The 22555-nt window shown below is 44.8% G+C and overlaps 1 protein-coding gene across 4 annotated transcripts in view; it reads left to right on the plus strand.

The window, feature by feature from the left end:
* ss (aryl hydrocarbon receptor spineless) overlaps positions 1-22337 on the plus strand; it is a 314320-nt gene extending 291983 nt beyond the window's left edge. The window contains exons 7-11 of one of the 4 annotated variants that reach the window (XR_011712270.1): positions 7556-7662; positions 8479-8620; positions 9240-10388; positions 15479-15630; positions 16028-22337. Coding sequence is in view for 2 of the 4 variants with exons in the window: in XM_071658638.1 (XP_071514739.1) it covers positions 7556-7662; positions 8479-8620; positions 9240-10388; positions 16028-16100 (1471 nt within the window). In the remaining 2 variants the exon portion in view is untranslated. The remainder of the gene's footprint in view (positions 1-7555; positions 7663-8478; positions 8621-9239; positions 10389-15478; positions 15631-16027) is intronic. The other 3 variants (XR_011712271.1, XM_071658639.1, XM_071658638.1) reach the window with 3 other exon arrangements.
* The last annotated feature ends 218 nt before the right edge of the window (positions 22338-22555 follow it).

Genomic DNA, 22555 nt, shown 5'->3' on the forward strand with positions numbered 1-22555 from the left:
CCGTCGTATGAGACTAAATACACCGTCGCGTGCGCTCCATCCACACCACAACTCCCTGTTAACATTTCATAGGTGACGTAATCTCTACGCGACGTAATCTCTACGCTATGGCGACACGCAGTGACGGCGAAGAGGCGCGACCCAGGGCCATCCCCTCGTGGGACATGTGGGAAAATACAGGAATGTGGCGGACCGATTATCTTCCGTCATGTTTCACACGACCGGCTGTATGTTAGCCATACTCACTGGTCTTAGTTATGTAGTACACCCATGTGAGCGGAGGGTTATCACCCGTTTTGCATCCTTACCCCTTACCAGGTTAGACCAACCTTACCCCTATACCCCACTGGCCAGGTCTAGCTAACCTCAACCCTCACCAGATCCAGCCAAACCCCACTCATCACCAGGTCCAGCTAACCCCATCCATCACCAGGTCCAGCTAACCCCATCCATCACCAGATCCAGCTAACCCCACCCATCACCAGGTCCAGCTAACCCCACCAGTCACCAGATCCAGCTAACCCCACCCATCACCAGGTCCAGCCAACCCCACCCGTCACCAGGTCTAACCAACCTCACCCCTCAATAGGACCATCAATACGCACAGTTTACTTCCTTGAACAGATGACTGCACCTTTGCTATAACGAACTCCAACACATAACGATTACACCTTCGGATTCAGATATATATGTGTGTGTGTATATATATATATATATATATATATATATATATATATATATATATATATATATATATATATATATATATATATCTTCCTTGGGAAAGCACCAGTTATGCATACTGAACACTCCTGTTGATTGGTTTTGCCACTAGAGATTGCCAATAGGTGTAAGTAATCTGCATATAAATTGGTAATTTCTCCCGCACAAGGAATTGAACGTTGACAGAGAGATGGTGGGGGGGCAATGGCGTCGGGAGAGGCCTTCTACGGGCATGCACACCTTGCCCCCTGAGCCTGACGGCTTGACCTCTTGGACATGACGAATCTAACCCCTTGATTCAATAGGTTTAACCCTTTTAGTGACGTTGGTTTAACCCTTGTGTTATTGGATTTACTCTACCATAATCTGCATCATCGCCCAAGTATCTCCTCCTTATTCTTCAAGACTAACTACATCCCTACCATACCTCCGCTATCGTTGAGCATCTTCTACCCTCATGCTATAGCAGATATGTCCAGATATACCTCCACATACCTCCACCGTCTCAGAGTATGTCAGATCTCCACCCGACATGGATCGTGAGGACGCCCATAATTAGAGTAATTATCTGCGGTGTGGGCCAGGAGGCCGAGTGGGAGCCATATTGTTGACGTCCTCTTACGTTGACCCGTCCTCACCCTGATGCCTGCCCGGTCGACGGCACGGCAAGTAGTACCCCAACCTCCCTCCCTCCCTCACCATTATCGATCACTCCTACCCCTTGACACTACTCCCTCGCCACTAGCGACCACTCCTTTCCCTTGCCACTACCCCTCTCGCCACTATCAACCATTCCTACCCCTTCTCACCACTACTACCTTTCCGCAGCACAACACACAAGTCTTGCAGCTGCAGAGGGAGGGGGTTCACCTGCAGGAAGAGTTCGAGAGTATAGGGAACTAAAAAGCTCCATCGAAATGAGAGGAGTCGAACCCATTCTACAACTCGAGGGGCTCCAGGATAAGACGTCCTTGGAATCCAGGATCCCTAGGAGAGCTGATGGGTTGCAGGGGCGCTACACTGTCAGCAGTGACGGGACCCAGGGCTCCTCACGGCCAACAGTTGCATATGACTGGAGGGGCTGTGGCCGTCGTAATGTTGGGGTTCGAACCCATAATGACATATCACCTATGACACTACGCGACCAGAGAGGGAGGGACAGTGCTGGAGGGACCTACATCTATTGAGAGGGAGGGACGGAGGGACATGGGAGAGAGGAAAAGGTATTAGGAGGGAAAGAGGAAGAGACGAGACTATGTTACTGCATGGGTGGGATGTGGGCTGTAGAGTCACAAGCATCGCAAAGTCTGAACGGAGATAAACACACAGACCTGCGACTACAGAAGGGTGCAGTCACGCAACAGTTACGAGAGAGAGAGAGAGAGAGAGAGAGAGAGAGAGAGAGAGAGAGAGAGAGAGAGAGAGAGAGAGAGAGAGAGGGGGGATATTTGAGAACCTATTAAGAAGACTAACGATTCATGCCGTGAGGTAGACAGGGATACAGGAGCTGAAGGGACAAGTGAAAAGGGAGTAAGGGATGAGGAGGTGAGTTATACTCCCTCTCTATCCTACAGCCCCTTCCCTCTTGCTTTATATGCTACTGTCTTCACCAACTACATCTGTATCCCATCTATTCATCTATATCTGTCTATTCACCAATATACTCTTTTATAGTTAGTGTCTATCTTCCTGTAGTCTGGTGAACTTTTTGACACTCACAGTTTCTTGACCTTGACCCCACCAATAAAACTTCAACACATGAGGATGTCTGTGAGGTTAGTGTGTGTGTGTGTGTGTGTGTGTGTGTGTGTGTGTGTGTGTGTGTGTGTGTGTGTGTGTGTGCGTGTGTGTGTGTGTGTATTTAATGAGGAAATTAACATAAATGAAGGTAGTTTTTATAGAAAAGTACGGTACGACTCTTAGGCATTATGATCTAGCCTTGGACCTGGCGCTTAAGGGATGAAGTCAAACACTTGGACACCATACCCAAGGGTCGTACCTGTCGTGCTCGAGGGTCGTACCTGTCGTGCTCAAGGGTCGTACCGTCGTGCTTAAGGGTCATGCTGTCGTGCTGAAGGGTCAAAACCGTCGTGCTTAAGGGTCGTGTTGTCGTGCTCCAGAAGCTAAGGCCGTACGACTGAGATGAAACCTACCAAAAATTTGTTCTGGCGCGTCTTGGTATATATACGAGGTACAGTATATTCTTGGTATTCTGAGAAGTCATGGTTCCTTCCTTGAGGGAATCTCATGAACACAATACGAATCATCTTTATTTTTTCTAATAAGAAACCGAGAAAAGGAAATACAAGTGTGGGAAAAAATAAAACCTTTACCCTTCTGGGAATGGAGAGTCAAATGAAAATCCCATGAATGAAAGACAAGAATATTGGGAGGAAAAATATGAGTGGTGGAGATTGTGTCATCAGCCATGTCGTGTACCGTAGTGTCCATAATGAATGTGTCGTGTACCGTAGTGTCCATAATGTATGTCTCGTGTGACCCTTCCACACGGGTCAAGCCTCGACCTATCACAGGAACCGCCGGAGTTTTATCGTAGGAGAAAGAATGTGGATCACTTGTGTAAATTATGTGTGCACGACTTAGGTGCTGGTGAGTGTGTGTGTGTGTGTGTGTGTGTGTGTGTGTGTGTGTGTGTGTGTGTGTGTGTGTGTGTGTGTGTAACGAAGAAAGTTTTTTACACGTGTGTCAATAGAGAGAGACTTGAATACACGTGCATCCCTTTTATCTAAGTATGACAGTATAGCCCTTAACTACGGCTTCTGAGTATGATAGCCTGGCCCTTGTTCATACCCTTAAAAAGTCTCGCCATGATCTTCAAGGGTCGTACAGTCTTGCTCAATTGTAGTATAGTCGTGTTTAAGGGTCGTGTCTTCGTGCTTGAAGGTCATGTTTTCACCTGTGTTGAAAAATACCTAACATTCTAATGCTTTCAACATCCAGTGTTCATCAACGGTCTCTGTTCCATCTTTCCAACACTCAAACACATGAAATATTTTCTACATCTTGCCTTGCTCAGTCTTGTGCCGCGCCCTCCTTCCTCAGTCTTGTGCCGCGCCTTCCTTCCTCAGTCCTCTGCCCCGCCTTCCTTCCGCATATGGGTTTTCTCCTTTCTCAATCAACTGTTCCTTCTTCCACATCGTCAGATCCATTACGGAGCCTACAACTTATAATCACGTCGCATTCTAGCCTCCTTCCCTCAGATGTAGCTTGTGAAGTCTGTGTACCGAGACTCCCTTATTTCAGGGCATTATTACGTTACCCCGTGTTGGGTCTTGATAGACTGGTGTAGACTCAGTGTTCTCCCGAACACGTTCTCGGTATTTATGTGCCTCCATGACTCACTTCCACCGTGTGGTTCCACCGAGGACATCCGTGTAGGGTAGACTGGTCTGAGTACTGCTAGTGGCCAAGACTGGCGCAATGGCAGCAGCTGGGGTCTGGTCACCATGACTACAGGAGGTGGACACTCACTCCCACTCAAGTCCCTCCCTGGCCCAGCCAATTAGCAGGTTGTGGCGTCTGATATAAAAGTGTAAAGGAGGTCCCAACACCGTGGGACTGGCATTTCCCACCAATTATTTATTCCATTTACCGCCAGCCTCACTCCACGCTATAATAAACTACCCACACCTTTTTACTACATTCACTTAATTACACTTGTATTTTTTTGTACCGAAATGTAACGCGTCTCTTGTTTTTCCATTAGTAAATGAAACATTGTAGAGCAAATATGTACTTGTGCCCAGGGTCCGTATTACTTACTTTTAGAGTCTAACAAAATTATGGGTTAAGTCGAACAGTTCTGGTTGAAAGTTATCAAAAATATTTCTTGTTTGTTATGTCTAAAGTAATATTGACCCCACGATAGCCATCCACTCACATAATTGACTCTAAAAGTGTTTCAAAGGTGTTGTACACTCACCAGGTATACGTCGTTGTTTGACCAGCCACGGTGAACGAGGTAATTCAGCAGTTACTGGGTGTGGTTCACGTCAGCTAAACCCACAGCCACGTATATTGTTTCTTTCTTTAGTCCAGAGATATTCCACTCATCAGAACACCGTGGGTACCTCTCTCTTCTCCCCATTCTGCTTTCCCTCGCCTCAACCCCTCCTCCTCACCCTACCCACGCCCCGTCTTCGCTACCCACCCCTAACTCTCTGTCTCTTCCCCCAGCCACTTCCCATGCCCCACCCTGTCCCCTGCTCCCCATCCAACCCTGTTTCCACCGCACTCCTCCTCCCAACCTCATCCATACCACAGCATCCTTCCCCTTCTCCCCACCCCGCCCCATTTCGCCACACCGCACCCTTCTCCCTGCTTACTTTCATCCTTCCTACTCCCATCCCTTCTAACTTTTCCTTCCTCCCCACTCTACACTCCCCCTCCCACCCCAGTTTGTGGTAAGACACAGAAGTCTCAACCTGACGTTAACACATCATCATTCATCACTTGGCCAGTCACTACTTGAGCTCCTCATACAAATTCATCACTACGTCAATACTCATCATATGAGTAGCAATTCACCTCCCCTGGCCAAGTTTTTGTCACTTGAGTAATAACATTAATGATGGGGGAAGACAGTGCCACTCTCACAAATAAAATTGATAGGATTTCTAAATGGACAGAGGCAGTATATAACAGTGGCTCCACCTCCCTTACATATCCTTGTGTCAGCTATACACACACACACACACACACACACACACACACACACACACACATATATATATATATATATATATATATATATATATATATATATATATATATATATATATATATATATATATACACCTGTACATATTCATACTTCCTTGCCTTCATCCATCCTTGTAAAAAGGTTACTCATGAATACTAAATATACTTCGAAAACATATATTCTTAAAAGCTATATAGAATATGCTTTGGAAATACAAACTTCTGCCAATAACGATTACAAACTTATCACTCCATTAGAGCAGACATTAATAAAACATGTTTGCATTTAAAGCAATCTTAATGTAGACTTACAACGCTTTCTTAATTCCCACATAAACTGCTGCCTCCTATACCTAGGATTATCAAAGACTGCGGGGGAGTGTATACTAGGATTAATACAACAGAACCAGCTCGGTAATAATAGTGTCAGCCAACCTGGCTATTCAGAGCCGCTGGTGTTTGTTAATTGTGTGTTTTTACTCACACCCGAACGAGCGCGCTAGGCATGAGTGCATGCTCCCACACGGGTCTGTCTGCACGAACCTGCATACACAAGTGGTGGACACACAGATATACACATGCAATACACAAACAGTGCAGACAGATGCACACATCAAGATACTGCACACACACACACACACACACACACACACACACACACACACACACACACACACACACCAAAAAAAATCTCGACACGCAAAATCAGCTCTGCAATCCTCAAGGTCTACAGTAGAATTCCTTAAGGAGTATTTCTTTCGCCGACTCTCTTCATTTTCTCCCTGCGTGGCCTTCTATCACCACCCACAGACCACAGTGTGAAATTCCTGCCACACGAAGATGACTTTACAATCACATAACAACACTCCGACACTAAATAAGTAACAACAAACAAGCAAAACCACAAACCACCCCTAAGAAAATAAAATAGTCTGCATCGGCAAAGAAGTCTACAGTCATCCTTTTAATCCTGGCACACATATAAATTCAATCGGCATCCCCACCACCCATCCCCTTCACCATCCAGAACGGTCAGTCACACCCAACTCAAAACTCAGACCACACTGGGTACCATCCAACCATACCAGGTATCATACACGACACACCTGACATTCATTCACCACACACACACACACACACACACACGTCTACACAAACGTATTAAACAAACTTAACTTCTTACAACAGTCACTGGTATCAGGTTTGGAGAAGAAACGAATCCCCTCGTTAGCTTAACGAAGAATTCACCCGCTCCACTCTTAACTACACCTCATCTGCCTGGTCATTCACCTTGTCAAAAGCAAATATAATAAGTCCGCAAACTGTACAAGACAAAGCACTCGGAACACTTCTGGCTGCCTAGCAACCTTAAACATTCAACAACTACATGAAAATAAACATATTTCCATTATAATCTCACCTCGATATGCTTGGCACCGGGTTCCCTGCAATAACACTAGACCCTTCTCATTCAAGCGCCATCCCATGACTAATTACTAAAATCTCATGTATAAGCAAAAGTCTTACCCTTGCCTCACACTTTAACAATCTATAACTCCTGATCCCCTACACCAACCAACACATCACTGACAGAACCTATGCATAACTTTAGATGACGCAACATACATTAAATAACCTCCATACACCAGCCCAGTCTTGAGCACCGTTCCACCAGGAATTCTTTTCCCGTCTACGTTCTGGACACCAGCCATCGTTCCAACATTACTACAAATGTTCAACATACCACACGATCCAAGCCCAAAAGAACCAACTTCCAAACTGATGATATTCACTCGACCAGCTATCTTGTGCTCACGCCAACAAGACCCACACATTTCCATACACTTTTTAACCCGTGGTTCTGAAGGCAGCAGGAGCCCCCATAAAGGGGGGCTCAGAGGGCAGGAAAGTAACAGTGTGTGTGTGTGTGTGTGTGTGTGTGTTTACCCCAGTGTTGCCTGACCCCAGGCGGTACCAGTGTCATCCCTGTATGGTGCCTGACTCGGGACCCTCACCAGAATCACCCCCATGGTGTTTGTTCCCTCTACCTCTGTCACCCAATTTGACCTTCCGTAGTGCCTGACCCCCTCTTGCCTTAACCTACCCTCAGGGGGAAGATGCTGTTGGGCTACAGTGACCTGGAACTGGCTAACAAGGGTGGCTACGACCTCGTTCACTACGATGACCTCGCCTACGTCGCCTCGGCACACCAAGAGTGTAAGTACTTGGACGACGAGAGACACCGTCGTAGATATTACCATAAATATAAAGATTAGATTACTTTTAACATAAGATACAGTAGATAAGTAGAGTAAAAACAGTCACACCTTGCATGAATCTTTTGTGACCCTACATAACCTTGCATGACTTAGTATAAACATATGACAGCCCTGTACGAATCTATGTTCATTCGTAACTGTTGATTACGTTTTGCGACCTTGTGTGACAGCGTAAAGATTTTTACGTTACCTCCTGTGTGACCTTGACTGGCCAGTACAGTTTCATCTTTACACATTAGTGACGCTGTAAACTTTGGTGAGACAGTGACCGCTCTAGTGACATTATAACTACCAGTAAGCATCCAGTGGCCTCTTGCATCATTTGTAACCCTTCCTTACCTTGGATAGATCTTTGTGACATGTCTGACCTTTATTTTTGTTTCCAGTGCCTTACGAGTCATCCATACGTGACAATGGTTAACTTAGTGACCCGGCGTGACTTTGAATGTTTGTGTGTGACACACAATGATCATAATTGCCCATGATGCAACGTACGGTCTTTTGAGTATATCTACAAAGTGGCCTTACACAACTTCAAAGAGATCTCGTCACCAGCAGTGGTCGTCTTAACCTCAATCCAATACGATATCTGATGACTCTATTATCTCTTAAGGACATCTTGACCTTCGACATCCTATGTTTGTAACCTAGTAATGACCTCTAATGATCCAGGACGAATTTCTCTGGCCCCTATATGGTCTGTCAAATACCTCTAGAATCCTCAATCACCATTTGTGACCTCTTTCTCCAACAGTGCTGAAGACGGGAGCCTCCGGGATGATCGCCTACCGCCTACAGACCCGAGACGGCACCTGGCAGTGGTTGCAAACGTCCTCACGCCTCGTCTACAAGAACTCCAAACCGGACTTCATCATCTGCACCCACAGACCGCTCATGTAGGTATCGCTACTACCCCTGCCTCGAGCTACCACGTCAGCTGTTGGTGCTTAGGTTTATCGTCCTCCAGACCTGAGGTTCTCCTCCTCAGCTTACCCCTGCAGCTCCCACTATTGTAGGATCCGTGCTTTAATAATAGCAGTAGGTGGGATTACCTTACGTGGTCACAAGCAGTTGTGGTTAAAAAAAAAAATGTTTAGTTACTAGTTGCGGGTGACGTTCCCCTAGAGCTGTTCCTGGTGCCGCTGCTGTCTTCCTACAGCAGGTGTCATCAGAAATAAGAATGAAGTCGCCTTCGCGATCAACATAATTCCAGTCGAAGTGTAGCTCTATCATGCTCAAATAAAAGTTTAGTAAAAGGTTTAACTCGTACATTCCTTTATTATGTACTAAACTTCCAGTTGTGCTAAGCACAGCATTAAACCCTTTGAATCATTAACACAACTCTACCTCTTTTTCTCTGAATCACGTTGAATCCGTGTTTCATAGATGTAGACTTATGAGAATTCTGCTCATACTGGGGTTAGCAGGAGCTTGAACTTCGTCCTTTGCGCCAAAAGTTATAGTTTATCTTTTAAGCTCCAGCAACCAGAACTTACGTGTGGCCTGATCTTACAGGGAGGAAGAAGGACGCGACCTGCTGGGGAAGCGGACGATGGACTTCAAGGTCTCTTACTTGGACCCCGGCCTCACTCAGTCCTACCTCTGCGACACGGAGTTGCCGCAGCTCTACGCCGCCTCCCGCATGTCCCGTAAGTACAAGACGCAGCTACGGGACTTCCTCACAACATGCCGCACCAAAAGAAGCTACACCAACCTCTCGGACACGGCCTACAACAACTACAACAACATGTACGGAGCTTCGGCGTATGCGACGGACAATGGTCTCTACATGCAGCAAAATCTGGGGAACTTGCAGTCTCTCTATCCGGCCAGCTACCTGCCTACGGATAACCTGTTCCACTACCGCCAGTTAGGTTCCTATTACCCGGACTACATGACGCACGGCTACGTCAGTAACGGCTACGTCGACCCTACACGTTCCTGCCTCAGTTATGACACTACCGGACTCACTAAAACGGCGGCGGACCAAAAACTTTACTGCGCCACCCAGCTCGACGCATCCAAGTACCAGTACAAGCCGACGGACGCGTACTCTGCCGTGTACGGCACGAACACCGTACTACCGTCATTAGAGCACAAATTCAGTGACCTGCGAGCTACGGAGGTTCGGCGAGACGACCCGTCCGCCTTGGCGTCGCTGGGAGCCCTAGCGGCAACGCCGGGGATCACCACGAGCGTGGCGGTAAGCACGGTCACCACCACCGCCTCCGTCACCCACAAAGAGGAGAGTAAAGACACCGAGTCCTACCCCAACAACACCCGCCAAACAGTGCTCATGTGGGGGTCAGCCTCCCACGAGTACGACCCCAACAAGAAGTACAGCGAAGTACCTGTATCGTCCACCGCCACGTCGCTGGATCCCGGCCTGAGCGGCGTCTCCTGCAAGTGGGGTACGGCCACTCCTGCGTCTACGCCGGGCGCCCGCAGCAGTGCAGGAGGCTCCCCGCACGGAGGCGAGGGCGCCTCGCCACACGCAGGGCCTCCCTCCGCCCATTCCGCCGCTGTCGCCGCCGCCGCCGCCTCTGCCGCCCACGTCGGCGCCGGAGCCGTGGCGCCAGCGGGTAAGGCTGCGTACGGCTACAGTGAGGGCGGCGAGGTATGGCACCACCAGTACTATCCTTACCACCCGTATCACACCCCGCAGTGAGTGACAGCTTTGTTTATTGTCTCTCTGGCCTGCACGGAGCATGATGAGCCCGCCGTAGGCACCGGGCACGCTCACAGTCCCGCCCTAATTCTCTCAGCCACTCGTCTCCTGCCCACGGGGTCCTCCTGGGTGCGACACGAGGCGGCAATTCCCTCACTACTACATTATACTTGACCAGGGCTGTGAGCTGGGCTCCTCTTCTGAGTAACAATACTGGTTCTAAGGCTTGGTGTGTGTAGACAGGAGACATTGCGGCGTATTCTTCTACTGGGAGAAAGACGGTCGCAATTCTCAGGCTGTCTTGCTGCTGGTTATTCTTCTGGGCCTCAAGTAGACGGCGGGCTGTGGTGTTATTTACCTGGGGCCACAGAGCGGCATGAGGCAGCTCACACAGTCAATAAACCTTATCCTAGGTGTTCACCCTCCACCCCATACAGTACCCCCTCTACTGCTGTATGTCAGTCGGCGTCTCACAAAGCTCAGTGGCTCCAACTGCAACAGTTTGATTATCCAGTGTCGTTGATGCTTCTGTGGTAAGTGTTCAGCCACAATTATTACTATGCATTGTCCTGGTACTGCATGGGATACTAGACCAAGTGTAACGTCGATATACTAATCTGATAAGAGTGTCTCTTGCTCGATCCTCGCTAGAGGCGAGGGCGGGGGGTTTGGCTGGATCCGGAGGTTGTCAGGCTGGGGCACAGTCGACAGCGCCAGCATAGTCTTATGCTATACTTATCTATAGACAGCGTCCCGTTCTGATTACATAAATAGATCAAATAAATCTTTTGAAACAATTCTTCTAAACAGTTTAGTAAAGTCATTCCTATTCATCTAGATGCCATTGTGGTACTTTGCCAATAATTTATCAAGAACTTAATCGCTTACATTTTCAATTAGAATTCATGTCTTATACACTGCATTATTTATATTCATATAGAAATCGAGTGTTGGGTATGAAGACCTGACTGGCACTATTCGTCTGGCCCTGGCGCCTGGCACAGTACCTCTGGGTGCCACTGACCCACCGTCACCCATCAGATCTAATGATCATTAGATCTGACGGGGAGATGATGAAGGTGTTGAGGAGCGGCCGAACCTCACAACACCCTCATCAGTTGTTTACGTGAAGGTCGTTGCTGCGTGACCTTGGATCAGTCACCTATCTTGCCAGTGCTTACAATAACACTTTGCACTCTTGCTCGCGGAGAGGCGAAAACTGCTTTACAACATCACAAACAAATGCCCTCACAACATCGGGTTTGATGACCATGGCATTTATACACAACCCAAAACATCGGCTCTGACGACCACATCGCCGACACACAACCCACAACATCGCGTCTGATGACCTTATCGACGATACAACACCGAAATACACTGATGATATCACTGTCAATTAAAACCAGCTTACTTACAGCTTAATTCTTTGGTTGTTGGAGTTTACTGTTTATGGAGTACTTAATGCTCGGCAGGTGACTGGTCCACACGCATTCAACACCTCTTACTACAGTATGCATGCCCCTTTCTCTCTCCCTCTCTCTCTCTTTTTCTCAGTCTTACGATATTATTTTCTTGTTTTTAACCTCAGTTTTCATGTTTCTTCGTGTTTTCTTATTTTGTCACTCATTTTTGCACCGTCACCATCACTTGCATGCATATAATGTTAGTTGAAGGTTTTAGTTTTTTGGAGCGTGTTTGATTTCCTTGTATTGTTCCCTTGAAATATAATACATAAGAATTCCACCGTGGTTGTGCTATAAACTCTAGTCATAAAGCATGGGATTGTCCAGCCTTTCACAGCCTTATTAAGGCGACTGCTAAGTTACGAGTGATTTTTAATTACCCATTTGAAGATAAAGCAACCCATTGATTATGATGACCCTGTGATCTCTAAATTGTCTCATCTTAATGTACATTCTACCTCCACTTTGTCCCAGACGTTTATTTACCAATAATACTTGACTGTGGCACAAGGCCTCCTCTCCACCCACCCACCCACCCACCCCTTTTAACATCACCGATCCAACACTGTGACAGCCCTTGCCTCTGTCGTGTAAGCACAAGTTTACACAAACACACACACACACACACACACACACACACACACACACACACACGACAGATAAACAGAAACAGACTGACACAGATATCACATGGAAAACCATATAGACACAGTAATGAACGCATACACTATGCATCTCTTAATTCATGTATGCAGAGTTTACGTAAAGATAGAAGAAAGCCACACGCACACACAACCACGTACAATAAAAACAACACACAAATGTAAAACACAAACCCTGTATAACTTTGCACTACCTACTGATTGGTTCTCCTTCATAGCTTCCTTCTATCCATCGTATTACTCTTTAGTCTATTGTTGTATTTATGTGTATTACGTACCATTGGCTGCTATTTGTTCACTGTATAACTAAACGTATTCAAGTATTATTGCTACTGTAATTCATTTAATTGTTATACAAGAATTACTGTATATTCTGACTACCTGAGGATTGTCTTTTATTGGTGTGTTTTTCATTCTAACTCGTTAGTCTTTCTAATTTCTTAATCCTCCTCCGTCAGGAAGTATATACTCTTACTTCTATTTTCGTACTAATACTTCCAATTTCTTATCATTCTCTTTTTCTCACAATTGTTTCTTGTCTGATTTCTTCTTCTTCATTGTTTCTTTCATTTTTGAGCATTTTTTCGACCTTATCATTTTACACTCAAAAAAATGAATTATCTAATATTTTCTCCACTTTTCACCATGTGTCACTTCCACTCACTACATTTTCTGATTATTTTTCATAGTTTTTACTATCTTCATTTGATTATATTTATCAAATCTTAAACTTAAGGTGGAATATTTCATCACAATTCTAACCAATATTTCCGAGTATTCTTCTCAAGTCACACTCTTATCAGTATCATTTTGTAATTAAAGTTAAACAAGCACTAATATCCATGACACTTTTTTCTTTCATTATTTAACAACATATGATATCTAAGCATCAGTTATCATTATCTATCACCATTAGTTTACCTTCCTACTTATCAACTTTTACAAAACCTCTAAAAATACATCGTGTCAAAAACAAAAAGGCCAAAAATACATATTGTCATATCAGTTTTATGCATAATAATCAACATGACAAACTTCATCATGAGAGTATACATACATACAAAATCATTCACTAGTAAGTATACATACATTATTACATATATCAAAACCATTTTCTTTGGTAGTATGACTTTCTAAACTAGGCCCGTCCTTAAGAATCTTGACAACAAAGTTGGACGGTCAGTGTAAAAATGACAGGTCTCCTAGAGTCAAAATGGATCTCAGACCTGGGCGTGGCAAATGGCCCACACCTAACCAAGGTGTTCAAAATGAATACCATTTCGTCTAGGTAGTTGAACTTTCTAAACGATGTTTGTCCTTAAGAAATCTTGACAAACAAACAAAATCAAAGCTTCACTTACCTTGTCACCATGGGTTTGAGTCCTGGGCCGGGTAATTGGCCCACATCCAACCATGGTGTTCCGTATCAATATCACTTTCTTAGGTAGTTTAACTTTCCATACTTTGGCCGTTCTTAAGGATCTTGGCAACAAAAATAAATTTCAAAATTGGACAGTCATTATGCATTACTACAAATCATGACAAACAAACAAAATCAAAGCTTCACTTACCTTGTCATCATGGGTTTGAGTCCTGGGCCGGGTAATTGGCCCACATCCAACCATGGTGTTCAGCATCAATACCACTTTCTTAGGTAGTTTAGCTTTCCAAAGTTGCCCGTCCTTAAGAATCTTGACCAAATAAAAAAGGGTCATGAAGTAGTACAATCAGTATCCAGTAGAGGCGCGGCAGTTGATCCACAACCAACCCAGGTGTTCATCCTTCCCTCCAGGCTGGTCGATACATGGGTGCCTGGGTTGGGTGTGTGTCTATGTGTGTGTAATCACACATAGGAGTAAAGACATGGTGCATATATACAACATTAAGAAACGAGGCAACATGGGTGTCAAACACTCTCTCTTAAACAAATACATACCATTCACATGTATACATACATATAAATGCATTCGTTCATACATACATGCATGCATACATCCATAGATACTTTCGTACATACATGATACAAACACAGACGCATACATGACTACATACATATATCTAGCAATCCAAACATATCAGTGTTCACTGGAAACATGCTTCATCCAATCATATTTGTTGTCAATCAAAACAAACAGTCATAATCAACAAACACATAACCGTCAGCAACAACTCTCACAATATACACGGTTGTGCAAGGGCAGTGACGTGACCCAACCCCTAATACGTCAGGTTATTCTTCATATGATCTCATTCCAAGCCAGGTCATGACTTATTTGATCCCATCCCAGACCAGGTTAGTCTTTGTGTGACCCCACCCTGTGTGACCCCCACCCTATACAAGGTCATTCCCTTCCTCATTAACAGTCGAAGGAATTTTCGCTATGACGTCAACACAGATCAAAAGTGACACATTTTCAGTTTTTCTTTTTTTTTTTCCCCACATGTAACGGTACCTAAGAGCCAGATATGTTGTAGTTATCAATGTCGAAAGGCGTTATATCAAAAAACAAATTCAACTAAAACGAAAAAATTCATGTAACAAAGTACTCTGAGCCCTAAAAATAGGAGTTATGATATTACTAGGTTCATAGTGTTTCCCTTTATAAAACCTTTATCTATAAATCACACCAAAGTTGCAAGAAATTATGACAATTTAACCCTTGGTGCACAACGGCACGACCCTTGATCACGACGGTCCGACCCGACAGCATGACAGTACGACCCTTGGGAGATGTGGACCTGGCCTATGACCTCACCCTTACGGATCAGGGGCCAGGCCGGCATAATCGAAGTGTCGTACCATCGTGCTCCAGGGTAGCACCGTCGTGCTCCAGGGCCGTACCTGTGGTGCTGAAGGGCTTGTGGATAGTAGAGGCAGCCCCACACCGCCTGCTAGACTCTCTTACACCACTTGTACTTCATCTGTTCCCATCTCCCGCCATTGGTCCCTTGTCTAAGACGTGGCCTGTTCTCTACTCGGCCCCACAGTGCCATGGGGGAACCCAGCTATCCGCAGATCAGCAGGAACCCAATCCTTTGCTGTCCATCTCTGAGGTAACCAACACTCTGCTCAACCACCAAGAGTAGACCAGGTGGTCATCATATCTCAGGTAAACTATTCCCCTTGATTCTCATCTCTAACTACTCATGGTAAGCTCCTCTTGTGTTCGAAAAAAAGAAGCTTTCAGTTAAAGATAAAACGTAAAGTAGAGGATAAAAATCTAGAATTCCAAGTGTTCTTTAGATGACATAGATCAGTCTTGCACTGCCACTGTAATTCTAAGGCACTTCAATTGCAATCATTTGGCTAGAGAGACAATGCACCAGATTTATTTCATTGTTTTGTTATTTCAGTAAATGTTCTAAGACACTTCAGTTCCTCTCACATGTTGAATGATATTATATTGATTTTTCTTAAAAATGACGTCAAAAACCATTTTTTTGTCTCTTCAATATAGCATCCACATCATACCTTCAGTCAGGTTCTTTCACTGTCCATGTTTTCAGGGGGAAGGAGGAAGTTGCCCTCTGTGGGAGCCCAGAAGTGACCTCTGACCCGCCACTCCTTGCCCAGTCCTGAGGTCAGCTTATGACCCCACACCCCATGAGCCCGGCCATAGGGTCACCACAGCCGGTGACCCAACACTTCCACAACCCGGCCGAGGAGTTGCCGCAGGAGGTGACCCAGCAGCAACAGCAGAGTCCAGCCATGGGGTCACCGCAGCCCGTGACCAACCACCCCCAGAGTCCGACCTAGAGGTCATGACAACGCTTGACCCATCATCTCCAGAGCCCGATCACGGCGGGGTCATCACCAGAAATGACCGCATTTCATCCGAGATCAACCGAGACAACACCACAGCCCGTGACCTGACCCCCAGTACTCGTGACAACCAAGCCTCCAGCCACAATGACCCGGTTCGTTGACAGCAGAAGTCGTCTGTAACTGGATAACTTCTTGATATATCCTGCAAGTTATCCGAGGTCAGCAGAGGAGAACATCAGGTCCCTAGGCCTCTTGGAAGTTAAATCGAGTGTTCCTGGAAGTTAACCAACGCTTCTGGAACAAACGCTCTTCCACAGACGTCAACCGTGCATGGTGAAAGTTGATCTGAGTTCGAGTGCATCAACGGAAGCAACTTAGAAAATAATAAACCTGAGGCTACTGGGAGGTGATCCAGGCTGGTGGATGTAGTCAGACGCTGCTGGTAGGGCTGCCCCTCTACTACTAACGCTGCAGCAGCCGCTGCTGTCTGAGGGCGACGGCTGGGACTCTGCTGGGTCAGATGAAGAAGATACCAAAGACAGACGTCGGTAGGTGCCGGTGCTGCGTCCTTTCTGCCGGGCTTGAAGTGCTGCCGTAGGATCTCGCTTACAAAAGTCCTCGCGAGTCCTGCTGTGGGGTCCTGACAACTCAAAAGTCGTGAGGGAACCAGCCACATCATTTTGAGCGCTGGTGATCAGTAAGAAGAAATTGTCTCGCGTGCGTGTCTCCAGGGAGAACAATGCGACGCGTGATTTTTTGAATCGCAAACTCACAGAACTTCGTTCAGTCTCCCTGAGCCAGTGAAGAGGTATACGCAAGACGGACCTATTATACGTCACCTGTGCAGTTTCCTCAGCAAGAAAATGATTTTTCCTTTTTTTGTTTGTTCTTTTACGCATCAAGTAATACAAGGTTGATAAAGGTATCGTACACATGGGATGGACACACGAGGAAACACTTCCATCTTCTGAGATGGTGGTTCAAAGGTGGCAAACCATATGCTCCGTGGGTTAGACACTGTCGAAAAGGTTTTCAAAGAGCTATCAATGCTCCTGGGGCTGAAAGATGCTAGAAACTACATGCTACTGAAACATATGCTCCAAAGGAAGTTCATTATCATGGAGAGAGAGAGAGAGAGAGAGAGAGAGAGAGAGAGAGAGAGAGAGAGAGAGAGAGAGAGAGCACATCTCCGTTTTTGAGTTATGTAACTGTAAATGACTGATGAAAGAGGTTAGGTGTGTGTGTGTGTGTGTGTGTGTGTGTGTGTGTGTGTGTGTGTGTGTGTGTGTGTGTGCGCGCTTGTGGTCCATCGGTGCCACAACTAAGCAAAGCTCTTTTCACTTATCTTACGATTAAAATTCTTCTTCACAAAGAATGATTCTTCTTTAAATGTTTCATAACGAAAGGTGCGCGATTTTTACAAGTACTGTGTTCTCACTGTGAAGCATACAACAAGGGAACGTGTGAAGTTTTTGACCGCGTTATTTTCATTAATAGTGACCAAACTATCATATGACTGAAGGTAGCAAAAAAATGTGTCACGTTTGATTCCATTCTAACGAGAAGGTGGAAAGAATTCTTACAAACATGATGCCAATAAGTATGTTCTCTAGCTTTAAATGTCTGAATTGGAAGAAACCATAAATTTATTCTCAAGCTTTAAATCTCCGAAATGGAAAAGAATATATAAGTTTTTTAACGAGAAAACTCTAGAAAAGAAACGGTGTTTGCAACAAAATGTGAAGAGCAGTGTTTACAAAGGACTCTGTGCAAAAGTACAAGATGTACTAATTAAGAGATTACCGAGTGTATTTTGTAGCGGTGTATCAGGCGTGTAAGGACAAGGAAAACATACCCCACACATAGTGTACCATAGACACAACATTGCGCCACAGACTACGTATTGATCTAGTCATGAATTAAGTTTATATTAAGGGAAACGACTGGGAGAGCAGGTCCCAGTGGGGAGAGAGAGAGAGACTTGAATGTAAGGGCAAAGACGTTACAGAGGAGGAAGTCTACGTATGGAATATATTTCGTTAGTGAAGAAGTGAACACAAGAAGGTCTGGTTGGAAGTCGACCATGACCCTCTGGATGGACGGAGCTTACTACTACTACGTCTAGTTCGCTCCAGTGAAAAACGAAACAAAAATTGAAAAAATCTGGTGATCTTGGAACTGAACCAGAGAGGCTAGAGAAAGATTTGTTGGAAAGTTTATATGTATGTGACTATATATATATATATATATATATATATATATATATATATATATATATATATATATATATATATATATATATATAAAGCAGTTGTCGCCGAGTGCTTCGGTACAAGACTCGGATTTTCGAAAATGCCTTGGACATCGAATATTGGAGCCGAAGGATTTCTCCAACTCTTCAATCTCAACCGAATTCCCACCATGCCATGACCCCCTTGACCAGTCCTACTTGTGGTCGTGTGGCACACGTAACATCTCTGGTCGCCACAGCATGTCATGATGATAATTGTTAGACACCACAGGAGAGAAGGGAACAACCCATCTCCTGTGGCTTGACATTTGTTTAACGGTTTGTGTGGAAATAGATCAGTAACCGACCGTTATGTTCTGCCCACAATGGCTCCTGACCAGCTGTCATGTGAGGCACTTATGAATAGTATGTAAAGAAATAATACGAATTATATAGTCCTGCAAGGGAAGGAGTTCCTGCAGTGCTACATATACGTCCTCACCCCTGTGTGGTACTGCGGTTGGTGGGCGGTGCTCGTGACGACACCCTTGTAACGTCACAATGACGACAGAGTTCTCACTCCCAATATGGCATTGCTGTTTGGGGTAGGGAACCCGTGACGTCATTCATGTGACGTCAACAAAGATGGCGTCCCACGGGTCTTCCCTAAAAGCACGACTTCATCCCTTGTTCCTTTAGTCCACAGGTCTCTTTAACATTTAGTGATGTTTTAAGGAATTAATAAAATGTACTAACCTCTATGAGAAATCCAAGGCATTAACTCATAATCAAAACTTTTTAGGTTTTTCACATATGGCGCTGCGTCACGCAGTGTGTAAATAGTGCTGTAAAATGTAACCTTTCTTAATGATATGCTAAAGTGTTCGGCTATTTTGGAATAGCTCAACGCTGGTGTGAGCCTCTTTATATTTTCTCAGACCAATTTGATTCAACTTCTGTACATTTTATTTAACGCACATTTCATAGAGAAGAGATTAAAAAAAAATATTAGTTGATATTTCATCTCCTGTACTAATAGTATTGAAACTAATTTTACTACTTAACATGTATTTACAGATCAGGTATTAAAAGATTTAGTATACCATTTTTGTATCCTAAATACGTACAAAAGTATCTCCCATTACACAAGGTATCCGTACTGTACATAATAAAGGTTGACAAAGGGTTAAAGACAATTCTCCTCTTTACCACACTGGCCAATCAGGGTTCACGAACGCCGTCTTAATAGGAGTCGAAGGCCAATTAGAATTTCGTACAGAGCCCCTCTGAGGTAGTTAAGAATATCGGTTTATCAATTCGCCAAATGCTTCTTTATCAAGACTGGAATTACCTTGCGATCTCCATGGCTACCACGAACCACCAAGTAATTTTCAGACAAGTCTGGTTGAGGTCAGAAAATGTTCTCACCATCAAGTTGTATTCTTCTTAAACATCGCTCGCTTTCTTAGTTTGTGTAACTGGTCACCACGTCTAACAACTGGCAACAACAGATGATAATGCCTAGACACACTACCGACCCAATGAAAACTAAACCAGAGATCAGTGACATAATGAGAAACGGGAGGCGAGTAGAGCTCTTTTCACTTCAAGTTGCCTACTGCCACAACATCCCTCGGAAGTCATCGATTAACCCACAAAATCTTTCATGAAAAACGAGGAAACTCTTTCCTCTGCTCCTCTGTGGCATTTTCTGCTTCCTACAACGAATGACAAAAAGGGTACAAAAAAAAATCTAACAAAAGAAAACAGAATAACGTATCGTACGTTTAAATGAAAAGATCATACCATGAAAAATCCAAGTTCCAATGAGCCCAGAGACTCCGCCCCTTTTGAGGTGAAAACCAAGTGGGGTATCTACTTCTGATGTGTCCTGAGGAACCCCCATCACCTGATAACCTGCCACTGAAGAAGCCTCCTTAACTGAGTCTACCAGAGCAGCCAGAGATGATTATCTCTGCGTCTCATCATCTGAAGAAATAGTCCTACAGATTTTTACAACCATTCTGTACTACAGCTCATAACTTGCACCAGTTGCTGTCGGAGAGACCCCTTAACAATTTAGTTGAGATCCTTTAATTACTCTGTATGTCACATGTTCAAATTCTAAAGCCGCACAGATATTAAACAACCTTGGACTATGCACTAAAATACTTAAGAAGCCATTATCTGTAAAAGTCGAACCTAAATTACAGAAGCGTTCGTGAATCCGGACTGGTTCTTGTGAGCAGCTCTCTGGCCTCTCTTGAAAATGCCTCAACCTTGACCTTTGACCTTGATTAAGTGGTAATTGAGAGAGTATTGACCGAGAGTCGAGTTGAGGGAGAGGTTTTGACTCTTATTCGCTCGTGACATAAGATCGACAAGATGTATTTCCTAAGTAATCATCAACTTTGAGCAAAACCTCTTCCTCGCGCAACTGTTTACATTGTCTTATTTTGTGAAATTAAATGGCCGTAAATTTTCTAAATTGCTAAGGTCAATAAAGGCAGACTGCCTTCACTGTAACATTCCATTAGGGGGAAGATAGGGACATTCTGGTATCAGAGTTCGTGTAATAATTCCTTTTTATATATCCAGCTCTAAACAGTGCCAGTAAACGTAAATAGTAATAATAATGATAATTAAGAAACATTCGGATAAACCTTTGACCATGTGGGAAATAATAAACCTTTGACCATGTGGGAAATGAATTATCCTTTATTACGGCAGCCTAGTTCCTACGATGGTGAGAATTTTGAGGCCTAGTTCCCAACCAGTTTGTCCAGAGCCAACTTTTTATATGCGATGGTTAGACACTGCTGAGCTGGCGGCTGCCGTCCCCCCCAACCCTGGCTTTCCCGCTAATCCGAGGAGGAGGAGGAGGAGGAGGAGGAGGAGGAGGAACAGCAGCAGCCGATGGAGGAAGACGATGTAATACTTCGAAAGCCTTTGGTCATGCAGCCCTCGACCTCACCCAAAGGCAGAGGTGCTGGCAAGCTCCTTTTTGTTGCCCTCGAGTGTGTAGCTCTTGCAGTGGTGTGACTCTTTCCTTGCCCTTGGTGGGTTAGCTTCAATATCGAAGGTTCATATGAGCTCTTTGATTGCCTTTGGTTGAGAAGCTCCAGCAAGGAAGGTGTCCTTCAGCTCTATGGATGCCTTTGGTTGGGTAGCTTCTATATCGAAGGCGTACATTAGCTCTCTGGTCACCTCTGTGTATGGAGCTACGACAAAGAAGGTGTCCTTGAGCCTCTTGGTTGAGCTGTTCTGACAGCGATGGTGCCTTCATGAGGTCTTCGCTTACCCCTGGTTGCAGAACAGTACCAGTGAAGGTGCTGATGAAGAGTTCGCGCTCTTAAGCGGCTCAAGGCTCGAGGACTGCAATGGCCAAGAGCTTCGAGGGCCCTGCGTAACGCCGGGTCATCATTAGGAACAGCTCGAGTGGAGGGTAAAGGGGGAGGAGAAGCGTCCTCCACGAAGACAAACAGATTGGTCCCGTCCCTAGGCCAGTGGTAGGGTATAGAAGACTGCACAAAAAAAAAATGCTACTTCTCTACGTCTTTTTCATGACATGTTCACTAGCAGGAGCCTATTTATATATATATAACAGTATATATAAATACATTTGACCTTTATAGCAGTGATAAGCTCAGAACTATTACCTCATTCAATTTGTATACGGTGTGTGACCTCTGAGATGATATTGTGCATGTGGGACTTTGACGCCCTCCACACTTCTCAGACAACACCGACTTTGGTTTATATTTTATCCCAGTTTTGACCGTTCCTGTAAATATTGATAATTAAACTGTGATTCTGACGAACTGATCTTTTACTCTGGTCCTTCTTCATTATCTTCTAAGGAAAATGTTTATGCTAAATGCAGTTTATCTTCCCTACATGGCATATAAAGAATTATCAACGTCTCGTATTTGTTAAAACAAAACGGAATAGTCAGGGACTAAGTCAAATTTCCATTAATCTTAATCATATTCATCTAATTTGTTATTGGGCTTCAATTCCAGGAAAATGGCCCACGCAG

This window comes from Panulirus ornatus, chromosome 66 (assembly GCF_036320965.1).
Source record: "Panulirus ornatus isolate Po-2019 chromosome 66, ASM3632096v1, whole genome shotgun sequence".
NCBI classification, from domain to species: Eukaryota; Metazoa; Arthropoda; class Malacostraca; order Decapoda; family Palinuridae; genus Panulirus; species Panulirus ornatus.